This window comes from Herpailurus yagouaroundi, unplaced genomic scaffold, assembly GCF_014898765.1.
Source record: "Herpailurus yagouaroundi ecotype Mexico unplaced genomic scaffold, PumYag 184, whole genome shotgun sequence".
NCBI classification, from domain to species: domain Eukaryota; kingdom Metazoa; phylum Chordata; class Mammalia; order Carnivora; family Felidae; genus Herpailurus; species Herpailurus yagouaroundi.
The window spans coordinates 36,376,062-36,390,217 of NW_024412415.1; the positions used below are offsets into that span (position 1 = coordinate 36,376,062).

A 14,156-nucleotide genomic window follows, 5' to 3' on the forward strand; every position below is an offset into this window, starting at 1 on the left:
AGTTTTAAGCCCTCAGTAATATTCTTAGAGAAGAGAGAAAATATTGCATCTATAAAATAAGATGCTATGAAAAATTTAAAAATTGAGAAAACAAAGTAACAAAAATGTCCTAAAAATTAAAGATGTAACACCAATAAAAATGCAGAATATACTTATTCATTCAAAAGTATTTATTGAGCACCAAATAGTGTCAATTTTTTCTAGCATCTTCATATTACTTAAATTCAAATGGAAGAAAACAAACACATAAAAAAACACGTTGTATGTCAGATAATAGGTGCCAAGGAGAAATTTTAAACATAGAAGAAGAATGCTAGGACACTAGGCTTTTTAATAGGGAAGTCAAGGAGATGCACGATGTTGAAGATTTCATTTAAACAGAGATCTAAGGGAGATAAAAAGCAATTCAAGCAATTATCTGAAAGAAGAGCACTCTACTCAGAAGAGCAAACACACAGTTTGGGAGGCTGGAATTTTGTTGATGAGTCTGAGATATATTAAATAAATCAGCAAGGCTGGAGTGGAGTAAACAGGGGAAAAATGGTAGATCACGTCAGAGTTAGGAAGGAGGAAACCATGTCACATATACCCTCTAGGAAATGTAAGAATTTCTGGGTTTTAATGAGAATGAGAAAGAAAGACAAAGAAGGATTTTCAGCAAAACATGAATTAGCTTTTTTATATTAAAATGTATTTTATATTACATATATTTACATATTATATTAAAATGATCTGGTTTCTGTATTGAATACTGTTTGAGGGGCCAAGGACAAAAGCAGGGACATTACTTTAGGAAGCTATTATAACAATCTATGCCAGGGCAATAGCAGTGGAAGTAGTTAAGAAATGGTGAGATTCAGGATATCATTTTAAGGTACAGCCAATGTAACTTGCTGATGGATTGAATGGGGAGTGTCTGAGACAGAGGGAATTAAGGATGACTTCAAGATTTTAAACCAGTAAGAGAAGATTTAGAGATGAGGAAGTGGGAGAAATCACTTATAAAGCAAAACAACATGAAAAATCATTAACAAAATAGATCAATCAAGTAGACTCAAGACTTAACAAAAGAGTTTCTAGACAGATCATACAAAATTCTGGTACTTAAGTACAGAGGAGAGATGTCACTTGTATTACAAAGGCTCAAGAATCAGGTGCACCTGGATGGCTCAGTTGGTTAAGCGTCCAACTCTTGATTTTGGCTCAGGTCATGATCTCACAGTTCGTGGGTTTGAGCCCCACTTCAGGCTCTGTGCTGGTGGGGCAAAGCCTGCTTGGGATTCTCTCTCTCTCTTCCTTTCTCTCTTCCCCTCCTCCACTCGTGTACTTTGTCTCAAAATAAATAAATAAACTTGGGGCGCCTAGGTGGCTCAGTCAGTTGGGCATCTGGCTTCGGCTCAGGTCATGATCTTGCAGTCTATGAGTTCGAGCCCCACGTCGGGCTCTGTGCTGACAGCCCGGAACCTGGAGCCCGCTTCAAATTCTGTGTCTCCCTCACTCTTTGCCCTGCCCCTGCTCACAATCTGCCTCTCTCTCTCAAAAAAATAAATTAACATCAAAAGACTTTTAAAAATTAAATAAATTAAATAAACAAGTAAGCTTAAAAAAAAAAGAATCAGAGAAAGGCCATCTATAAAAAAAAAACCTACAGTCAACATCATGCTTCATGATTAAAAAAAAAAAACACTGGAAGATTTCTCACTAATATCAGGAATAAGACAAGGATGTGAGCTCTTGCCACACTGATTCAACACTGTACTGAAGTTTCTAGCCAGGGCAGTAAGTAAGAGAAAGAAATCAAAGACATCCAAGTTGAAAAGGAAGAAGTAAAATTATATTTATTCACATATGACATGCATGATCTTACATATAGAGAATTCTAAGGAATCCACTAAAAAACTATGAGAACTTATGAGTTAAGCAAGGTTAAAATATTCAATTATATTTCTATATAACAGCAATGAACAAGTGACAATGAAAGCAAAAAATTTTTTCATTTATAAAAGCATGAAAAATAATACTTAGTAAATTTGAGAAAAGAAGTGTAAGGCTTGTACACTAAAAACTAAAAAATATTGTTAAAAGAATTAAAGATCTAAAGAAGTGAAAAGATATTCCATGACAATATTCCTCAAATTAATCTATAGATTCAATATAACCTCTAGCAAAATCCTAGCTGTTTTTTGGGGTTTTTTTTGCAGAAATGACAAGATAATCCTAAAATTCATACAGAAATGCAAAGAATCCAGAATAGCCAAAACAATGTTGAAAAAAACAAAGCTGGAAGAATTACAGTTCCTGATTTGTAAACCGATTATAAAGCTGTAATAATTAAGACAACATGGTACTGGCATAAGTAAATACATACATATCAATAGAATAAAATTGAGAATCCAGAAATAAACACTTCTATTTATGGTCAAATGAGTTTTGACAAAGGTATCAAGACAATTCAACAGGGAAATAACAGTATTTTCAACCAATGGTACTGAGGCAACTGAATATCCACATGGGAAAGAAGGAAATTGGATCTTTATCTCTTAGCAAATATAAAACAACTCAAAATCAATTACAGATCTAAATTTAAAAGCTAAAACTATAAAATTCTTAAAAGAAAACAGAGAGAGTAAACCTTTGTGACTTAGGCTTAATGATTTCTTAAATACAACAAAAGTATAGCAAAAAATAAAAATAGATAAATTAGACTTCTTCAAAATTAAAACCTTCACACTTCCAATAACACATTTGAAATCATGTATCTGATAAGGGACCTAGATCTAGAATAGATAAATAACTCTTACAACCTGATAATAAGACAACCCAACTAAAAAACAGATTACTCAAGAAATAAAAAGAAATGAACTACTGATACATTTAATAACCTAATGAATTAAGCACCACGTTTAACGTTAAAGAGCTAATCTCAAAGTTATGAAGGGGATTAGGACATGTCACCCCAAATTACACTACATAAGGGAACTAAGAATCAACAGATACAGGAAGAGTCAGTTCTCTCCCGTCCCCTGAATTTCCTAAAAGTAGGGCATAAATTTCCCTTAGCGAAGTGTCCCCCTCTCCCCTATAAGGAAGAGAAGAGCAGCTTTTATCACCTGAAATAAGAGACTAGGAACTGAAAGGAGTTTGCTTAAATAAACCTTACTAAAATAACCCTCATCTTCCATTAGTTCCCCCATCTATTCCCTAGTCACTACCCCACATTTTATAATCTCTTTTAAAGCCCAAAACATCTTTCCTTTAAAAAAAGAGTATATAAGCCCCCAAGTATGACACCACTTCTTTAAGTTTCACTTCTTTTCTGTGAATACTCATGCATGTAAAACATTAATAAAAATTATATACTTATTCTCCTGTTAATCTGTCTTTCATAATTTAATTCACAGGCCCTGGAGGCCCACAGGTTGCTAGAGGACAGGACAGGGAAGGAGAGGGGTAAATACAAATAGGCAGCATTAGTGAATTATTTTGTGATTATGAGAAAGGTATGTATCTTGACTGTGGCATTGATTACATAATTGTATATATGGGATACAATTGCAAAAGTCTATATATGGACATGTGTAGATTGCTAAAAATGGTGAAAGTAAAAAGATAAGTTACAAATTGGGGGAATACATTTGAAACATAAGTGAAATGGCACCAGTACATAAAATTTATAAAGAATACTTTTTAAAAAATAAATATGGACAAAGAAATGATATTTCAAAATACATGAATAGCCATAAAATATATAAAAATTGTTCAACAACATTAATAAGCAGGGAAAAGCAAATCCTAAGATACCATTTTATAACCACCAGATTATCAAAAGTTAAGAAGACAGTCAGCTGAGTTGTGCTGGCAAGGAACGAAGCAAAGGGAACTTTTAGCTGCCACTTTTAGTGTACATTAGTACAACTCCTTTGGGGGAAAAATTGGGGATTATCTTACAAAACTATCATGCACATATCCCACTGAATTAACAGTTCCATTAATAAGTACATATCCTAGCAATGTAATAATAGGTGAACCAGAAGACTGGTATGAGCATGTTTAAAATAACACCATTAGGGTGCCTACATGGCTCAGTTGGTTAAGCATCTGATTCTTGATTTCGGCTTAGGTCATGATTTCACGGTTCATGAGATCAAGCCCACATTGGGCTTCGTGCTGACAGCGCGGAGCCTGCTTGGCTTCTCTCTCTCTCTCCCCTTTCTCTTCCCACCACCCCCCCAACACACATGTGTACACACCTGCTCTCTCTCTCAAAATAAACATTAAAAAATTAAAAATTATATGGGGTGCCTGAGTGGCTCAGTCAGTTAAGCATCTGACTTAGGCTCAGGTCATGATCTCACGGTTTGTGAATTTGAGCCCCGCGTCAGGCTCTGTGCTGACAGCTCAGAGCCTGGAGCCTGCTTTGGATTCTGTGTCTCCCCGTCTCTCTGCCCCTGCCCTGCTCGCACTCTGTCTGTCTCAGTCTCTCAAAAAGTGAATAAACATTTAAAAAAAAATTTTTTTAATTAAAAATTTTTAATAATAAAGTAGCACCATTTCTTTAATTTTTTTTTTTTAACATTTATTATTGACACAGAGAGCAATACAGCATGAGCATGGGAAGGGCAGAGAGAGGAGGAAACACAGAATCCAAAGCAGGCTCCAGGTTCTGCGTGGTCAGCACAGAGCCAGATGAGGGGCTCAAACCCACAAACCATGAGATCATGACCTGAGCCAAAGTCGGATGCCCAACCAACTGAGCCATCCGGGCACCCCTAAAGTAGCACCATTTCTAATAGTAAAAGAATCACTCATATATCCACTGAGAGACAAATCAATTATGGTATATTAGTGTCACAATAATTTTTTTAATGTGATAAAATAATTTTTTTTACTGTGATAAAAAATACACAACACAAAACTTACCATTTTAACTATTACTTTTTTATTGAGAAATAATTGACACATTACATTATATTACAACATACTGACTGAGTACTTATATATACTGCCAAATGATCACCACAATAATTATGGTTAATATCTGTCACCATACGCAGTTACAAATTTTTTTCTGTGATGAGAACTTTTGAGATCTACTCTCTTAGTAACTTCTAAATACACAGTATTATTAACTATGGCAACTATACATACTATCTGTTACTTCCCAGAACTTATTTATTTTGTAATTGGGAGTTTGTACCTTTTCACCACCTTCACCCATTTCACCCACCCCCTACTCAGGCCATGGGCAACCACCAATCTGTTCTCTCTCCATTTTAATATTTTCAGTGTACATTGTATATGAATATATTGGCATGAGTACATTCACATTGCTCTACAACCATCACCACTATCCATCTTCAGAATTTTTAGCCAAACTGAAACGTTGCATCCATTAAACAGTAACTCCCTATCCCCCCCCCCAATAGCATATAATATTATACAGCAACTAAAAAGAATAAACTGTATGCAACAAGATGGATGAATCTTAGATGAATATTGCTGAAGGGAAAAAATCATAGAAGACAGCATACTATATACTAATATTTCTGTATAACTTAAAAACAAGCAAACACAATTTATGGCTTAGAAAAAACATACATTTATGATAAAACTTTTTTGAGAGAGAGTGCAAACGTGTATGAGAGGGGGAGGAGTAGTGGGGAGAGAATTTTAAGCAGGCTCCATGCCCAGCATGGAGCCGAATGCAGGGCTCCATCTCACAACTGTGAGACCATAACCTGCGCTGAAATCAAGAATCAGACACTCAACCAACTGAGCCACCAAAATGCCCCTGTAAAACTTTTTTTAAGAGTACAGTAATGGTAAACATAAAATTCTACATAGCAGTTACCTGAGGGGTGGGAGGAAGGGAATGATCAGATAATATAAAGGTAGCTGTAGCAATATTAATAATCTTCTAGTTCTGAACTTGGGTGGTAGGTTCATTTTGTTTGTGTGCTTCCTAATTATATGAGTGTTTGCATGTTCTCTTATAGCAAAGTCTACATTAATGTATAAAGACTGAATAGGAGCTTCCCATTAAACATGTATATCAAATTTACTATACACCATTTCAAATCCTCTCAGTCTTAACCTCTTACAGCTACTGCTGTTGCAAAGAGTACTATGACTAGTTACACATATTTAGTCCAGTTTCAAACCTTATTATACCATTTATAAAAGCTTCAAGAAAGAAAAACAAACTACACCTTGCTTCATATTTTTAAAGCCACATAAGTATTAATAAGAATTCTAACTATTTCTTCTATACCTCTTTGAAAACACAAACCAAACATACTTACTGTTGATTTTTTTCATTTAGAGTATTCATGCCCTGGAGATCAGAAAGAGGTGTTCTGGGATTTTTCCGGGTTATACCTAACATATAAAAAGCAGATATTTTCAAATCAATGCTAAAAGAAACTACACATAAAACAATTTTTCTAAGGGCAAATGAAATTAATGTACTTCGATAGTAAATATTTGCTAAACATGTCAGAAATATCAAAATAAGAATGTGAACCAAGGCACATGACTGTTACTTACAAATCTGACTTAATCAACAATGAACCCAATTAGGGAATTAAATAATAAATCTTTTTAATTGTTCTCTCATTTAAACATTATCAGAAAATCAAGGGTAACTGGGCTGAAGGTCTAGAAATGTATATACTCATTTATTTTAATATTCAAAAAACTCCTAATTATTCCTTTGCATCATTTTTCAGCAATAATTATATTGCTGACATGGACCATAGATTTTAGAGATCAATTAATCTTATGTATAGACATTGAGAAACAAAAACAATAAATTACTTCCTTTACCGATATTTTTTAAGTTATAATTTACTTTAAATCATATGATAAACACTGAAGCTCTATACACATAAGGCTACGGATTTTCAACACACATTTAATATAGGTAAAATACAATGGAAAGGAAATAAAAGTATCTATTCAAGATAACAATCTTAAATGTGGAAAATCCTAAGTAACTCACAAAAAATTATTAGGACTAATAAAAGAGTTCAGAACAATTATAAAATATAAGATCAATACTTAAAAGTCAATTTTATTTCTATACAATGGTAATAAACAAACAGAAAATAAAATTAAGAACACAATTCCATTAATAAGACCAAAATAATATTAAACAATAAATTTTAAAAAGTATAAAGTTTCTACACTGAAAACTACAAACATTAAAAGAAAACCTAAATAAATGGAATGCCTTTCAAACTTATTGGTTGGAAAATTTAATGCTGTTAAGAAGGCAATGTTCCCTAAATTTACCTGCAGACTGATGCAATCTCTATTAAAATTCCAGCAGCATTTTTTTTGCAGAAATGAATAAACTGACCCTAAAATTAATATGGAAATGCAAAAGACCCAGACTACCAGAACAATGCTGAAAAAGAAGAACATGATTGGAGGACTCACACTTCCTGAATTCAAAACTTACTACAAAGACAGAGTAACTGAGACATTATGCTACTGACATAAAGAAAGACAAATAAATCAATGGAAAGGAACTGAGAATACAAATCAGACCTTTACATTTAAGATCTACTGAATTTTGACAATGGTGTCAAGATATTCAATGGGAAAAGAATAATCTTTTCAATAATGGTGCTGGGAAAACTAGATATCCTTATGCAAAAGAATGAAGTTGGGACCAAAAATCAAAATATAAGTCCTGAAATTATAAAACTCTTGAAAGAAAATACAGAAGTAAATTTTTCTGACACTGAAGTAGACAATAAAATTACTTAGCTATGTCACCAAAAGCATAAGCAACAAAAGAAAAAAAATGGATAAAAAGACATCATCAAAATGTAAAACTATTATGCTTCAAAAGACACCATATCAAGAAAGTAGGAAGACAACCCACAGAATGGTAGAAAATGTCTGTAAATCAAATATCTGATAAGGAACTTGAATCCAGAAAATAAAAAGAACTCTTACAAATGAACAATAAAAAGACAACCCAATTTAAAAATGAACAAAGTATATGAATAAATATTTTTCCAAAGAAGACATGCAAATGGCTAATAAGTACACAAAATGATGCTCAACATCATTAGTAATCAGAGAAATGAAAATCGAAACTACAATGAGATACCATGTCACACCCACCAGGATGGCTATAATCAAAAAGACAGATAATAAGTGCTCCCAAGGACACGAAAAAATTGGAACCTTTATACACTGTTGAAATGTGAAATGATACAGACACCTTGGAAAACACTCGAGCAGTTCATCAAAAAAATAAACATAAGATTACGATATGACCCAGCAATTCTACTCCTAAGTAAATCCCCAGGAGAATTTCCAATAAACTATTACTGGAAATATATCCTGAGATCAACAAATTCTTAGAACTTTGAATGACTTTATTTTCTTATATATTTGAATTCATTGTTTTTGTTTTAATCAGTTGTTTAGTTATAGGCACCAATTATCCCTATGACAAATTCTCCCTTTCTATCCTCCATATTTATTATTTTCTTTTGTGTATTGAAACATAATAATCCCAGAACTTCCTTCAATATCAGTAATTCAATTTTCAGCTATTTCCCCTATTTTTTGAACTCAGATTTAGCTTTATGCCTCTGTGTGCTTTAGTAGTTCAATACCTATTTTCAGTATCATTCTGGTATTTTATACTCTCAAATTTGTACTGCTGCTTTACTGGATTCATGTTATTAAATGCTTCTAAACTATAAAGTACTCACAGGAAATCTCTTTCTCTTTCTTGGAGTATCTTCCCTGTAAACACAATAGGGCATATCTTTGAGGGTCGTTCTTTTATGCATATTAACTCACTTTCTTATTTCCCTCTGTATGATGATTTTTCAACATCAATTATTAAATAGTTTAACATTAAAAGGGATAATACACTGAACACTGGCAACTGATCACTCAGAAAATGAAGGCCTGTGCACCTCTCTCCTGATCCCATCACAACAGCTTCAGGTCCCATCATTGCCTACTTGTTAGGATTAGCACAAAAAAACAAAACAAAACACTATAATAGCTATCATAATATTCAATAACTTAACGTTGAAGATTGTCTTATGAGTTAACAGACAGCAAATCTCAAGGAACAATAGAGAACTGTAAAAAGGAACCAAATGGATATTCTGGAACTAAAAACTAAAATTAAAAATTCATTTTATGGGTTTAAGAGAAGACTTTAAACAGCACAATGAACTTGAAATTGACAAATAAAAATTATCCAACCTGAAGAATGAAAGAAGATAAAAGAAAAATGAACAGAGTATGAGGAATCTGAGAGAATATCAAATATGCTAAAAACATGTAACTGACATCCAGAAAGAAAATAAATTGCAGCAGAAAAAAAATTTTTAAATATTAGCCAAAAATTTCCTAAATTTGATGAAAAACAATTGAAGCACAGGTCCAAAAGGTACAGCAAATCCCGAACAGGATAAATATAAAAATAAATCATATCTAGGAAATCACAATTACTGAAAACCAGAAAACAAAGAGAAATGTCAAGCAGCCAGAGGAAAAAAGGTCCATTAGGCATGAAAGAATGACAATAGGATGACATCTGAATTGATCATCACAAATAATATATAACAAGGAGAAAATGAAGTATATATTTTTAATGTTTATTTTTTGAAAGAGAAAGAGAGAGACAGTATGTGTGTGTGTGAACAGGGGAGGGGCAAAGAGAGACACAGACAGAATCCAAAGCAGGCTCCAGGCTCTGAGCTGTTAGCAGAGTCCAACATGGGGCTCAAACCCACGAACTGTGAGATCATGACCTGAGCCAAAGTCGGACACTTAACTGACTAGGCCACCTAGGCACCCTCAGAATGAAGTATCTTTAAAGTGCTGAAAGATTGATAGCTCCTAATGACATTAAACATGTCTACTTTATGACACAGTAACAACCCATAAGTTTTACCTGAGGAATGAACATACGTAGTACACAAAATGACTTGAATGTTTATAGCAGGACTTCTCACAACAGCTCAAAACGGTATTATAACCCTAATATCCATCAAGAAACGAATGATATACAATTGTTTATACCTATATAACTCTGCAACAAATTACTTAAATATGAAACAACATAGATGAATGTTTACCATTATATTACATAAGAGAATCAGAACGCAAAATACAAACTGAATTATTCCATTTCTGTAAATTTTTAGGAAAGGCAAAACTATAGTAACAACTCTTAACATGAGTTGCCTAAAGGTGGTGGGAAAATGTACAAGAAAGCAAGAACAAATTTTCTGATATAACTTTATTCTAGTATTTCATTTTGAATCTTTTTGTGTTCATGTTTTAGGTTTTTCTTGTATAAACATCTTATAGTTACATTTTTTTTTCTTTTTAAATGTTTATTTTTGAGAGAGAGAAAGAGACAGGATCTGAAGCAGGCTCTATGCTGACAGCAGATACAGTGCTTGAACTCATGAACTGTGAGATCACAATCTGAGCCAAAGTCGAACCCAGACGCCCCGAGTTTTCTTTTTCTTAACTGCATAATCTGTTTTTTAACTATTTAGTTTGGCCCAACATATTACTGTTATTTCTATTTTTACTAACTTATTTTATGCCTTCTACGCCCTAATTTTTATATGCTTTTATCCAGACTTCTACTGAATTATTTTCTTTATATTCTGATTTCTTTTGTTTTGGAAGTTATATATATACTCTCTTCTTTGATTATCCTTGAGTTTTTAACATATCCATGAATTCTAAACTAAATTCTCTATTCCCTTTTTCTAAAGAGTACAGAAACTTTTTTTAATATACTTATTTTTGAGAAAATGCAAGTGGGGGAGGGGCAGAAAGAAGGGGACAGAGGCTTCAAAGTAGGCTGTGCACTGACAGGCTGCTAGCAGGAAGCCACATGTGGGGCTCCAGCTCACAAACATTGAGGTCATAACCTGAGCTGAAGTCTGACACTCAACCAAACTGAGCCACCAGGTTCCCCTAAAAAGAGTATAAGAATTTCTGAAAGGTCCGATTCTAGCTATCCCCTTCCCATCTCAGATGTTGTTACCCTGTACTTATTTTCACCTTGTTTTCTTCCCATGAATCAAGAAATTAGGCTTTACTACTAAGTTTTACAAAGTAAATATTTATTTAGATTTATGCACTTATTTAATACTTCTTTATCAGATCTCAAAACTTGCCAGTGAGGTCAGGTTTTATCTTTCTCAACTAAACCATTTTATAAGTTCTATCAGTGTAGAGCTGTTCAGATTACTATCTAACTTTATTACAATTGTTCATCTTTGCATGGTCTATCTTTGTCCACCCTTCTATGTTTATCATTTTAAGAATCTTTAATTGAACTTCTTGAAAAATTCATTTTGGGAATTTAAGTGATGAGGTTAATCTATTTTTAGTAATTATAAGTAGCAGTACTTGTTTCTTGCATTTTATTTATATTTTTCATTTATCTCACTCAAACTCATTTTTTCCCTTTTTTGCTCTCATTTGTTAAAGGTTTCTTAAGCTACTGTAAAAGATAAACTTGTTGCAATTTTTTATTATTGTAGTTGCCTATAAAGCACACATTCATGTTTATTTACCCATACTGATTTACCAACTTTGATAAATATCTACATTCTACCAATTCAAGAAAAAGATAGCTTCCTGACTTCCCTGCAAGCTTCAACAAAGTAACACTCTAGCACTTCCTGCATGTTTCTACTCATTTTCAAACAGGAATTCTGATCATACACTTTTTTATTTTTTATATTCTTAATTCCATGCAAAATAGTCTTTTCTATACATTTGTGACTTTTGTCAGGCTTCATGATACGTGATTTTTACTGTGGTAAAATTTACATATAGAATCCATGCATTTTTAAGTATATGGTTGTGTAAGATTAGATAAAACCACCACCAAAAGAAGACAGAATATCTGCATCATTGCCCAAAAGTTCCCTCATACCCTTTCTTAGACAACCCCTACAACCCCTTTCCTGGATCAAGGAAACCACTTATCTGCTATGCATATAGACTGGTTTGCATATTCTAGAATTTGACATAAATGGAATGTAACACAGTATGTCCTCTTTTGTGTAAGGTTTAATGCAGCATACTATTTTAATAATTGATCTATAAAAATATTTCCATGAACACATATTTTCATTTCTCTCAGGTAAATACCAGGGATCGGTATTAATGGAACATATGGGAAGTATATGGGTACCTTTATTCAAAACTATTTCCCAAAACAATTATACTATTTTACATTGCAGTAGAGTAAATAAGTACCCCCAATTGCTCCACATCTTCAGCAACAGTTAGTACTGTCAGCTTCTTAAAGTTTAGCCATGTCACAGGGTGTTAATATGACCTCATTGTGATTATAATTTGCATTTCCCTAATGATTAATGAAACTGATAATTTTAATTAGCCTAAGGATCATTCATAGATCTTCTTTTTTTAAAGCTCATGTTCAAATCTTTAGGCTATTTTTAACTGAACTGTTGATCCTATTAACTACAGGGGTTTTGAAAATATTGTTTTCAAATCCATTATCAGTTATTAGTATTATAAATTATTACACAAATATTGTTTCCCAGGGTGTGGTATGCTTTTAGCTTTCTTAAGATCTATTTCAAAGTAGAAATTTTCGAGAGGGAAGATGGCGGCGTAGGAGGACGCTGGGCTCACCGCGCGTCCTGCTGATCACTTAGATTCCACCTACACCTGCCTAAATAACCCAGAAAACCGCCAGAGGATTAGCAGAACGGAGTCGCCGGAGCCAAGCGCAGACGAGAGGCCCACGGAAGAGGGGCCCCTCCTGAAGTGGATCACCTAAGGAGAAGCAAGCTAAGCCTGCTCCTCCTGCCCCTGTGCACCTTGCCTACCAACCCCAGCTAAGACGCCAGATCCCCAGCATCACAAGCCTGGCAGTGTGCAAGTAGCCCAGACAGGCCACCCCACCCCACAGTGAATCCCGCCCCCAGGAGAGGGGAAGAGAAGGCACACACCAGTCCGACTGTGGACACAGCGGTGGGCTTGGGGCAGACATCAGGTCTGACTGCGGCTCCGCCCACCAACTCCAGTTATACACCACAGCACAGGGGAAGTGCCCTGCAGGTCCTCACCACACCGGGGACTATCCAAAATGACCAAGCGGAAGAATTCCCCTCAGAAGAATCTCCAGGAAATAACAACAGTTAATGGGCTGATCAAAAAGGATCTAAATAATATAACAGAAAGTGAATTTAGAATAATAGTCATAAAATTAATCGCTGGGCTTGAAAACAGTATAGCTGACAGCAGACAATCTCTTGCTACAGAGATCAAGGGACTAAGGAACAGTCACGAGGAGCTGAAAAACGCTTTAAATGAAATGCATAACAAAATGGAAACCACCACGGCTCGGATTGAAGAGGTAGAGGAGAGAATAGGTGAACTAGAAGATAAAGTTATGGAAAAAGAGGAAGCTGAGAAACAGAGAGATAAAAAAATCCAGGAGTATAAGGGGAAAATTAGAGAACTAAGTGATACACTAAAAAGAAATAATATACGCATAATTGGTATCCCAGAGGAGGAAGAGAGAGGGAAAGGTGCTGAAGGGGTACTTGAAGAAATTATAGCTGAGAACTTCCCTGAACTGGGGAAGAAAAAGGCATTGAAATCCAAGAGGCACAGAGAACTCCCTTCAGACGTAACTTGAATCGATCTTCTGCACGACATATCATAGTGAAACTGGCAAAATACAAGGATAAAGAGAAAATTCTGAAAGCAGCAAGGGGTAAACGTGCCCTCACATATAAAGGGAGACCTATAAGACTCGTGACTGATCTCTCTTTTGAAACTTGGCAGGCCAGAAAGAATTGGCACGAGATTTTCAGTGTGCTAGACAGAAAAAATATGCAGCCGAGAATCCTTTATCCAGCAAGTCTGTCATTTAGAATAGAAGGAGAGATAAAGGTCTTCCCAAACAAACAAAAACTGAAGGAATTTGTCACCACTAAACCAGCCCTCCAAGAGATCCTAAGGGGGACCCTGTGAGACAAAGTACCAGAGACATCACTACAAGCATAAAACATACAGACATCACAATGACTCTAAACCCATATCTTTCTATAATAACACTGAATGTAAATGGATTAAATGCGCCAACCAAAAGACATAGGGTA

At 34.5% G+C, this 14,156-nt stretch overlaps 1 protein-coding gene across 9 annotated transcripts in view; it reads right to left on the reverse strand.

Moving 5' to 3' along the window:
* Positions 1-14,156, reverse strand: part of MYO9A (myosin IXA) — a 293,601-nt gene that overhangs the window by 127,526 nt on the left and 151,919 nt on the right. For all 9 annotated transcript variants that reach the window (XM_040493142.1, XM_040493145.1, XM_040493146.1 and 6 more), the window contains one exon: positions 6,303-6,378. In XM_040493142.1, coding sequence (XP_040349076.1) covers positions 6,303-6,378 — 76 coding nt within the window. The remainder of the gene's footprint in view (positions 1-6,302; positions 6,379-14,156) is intronic.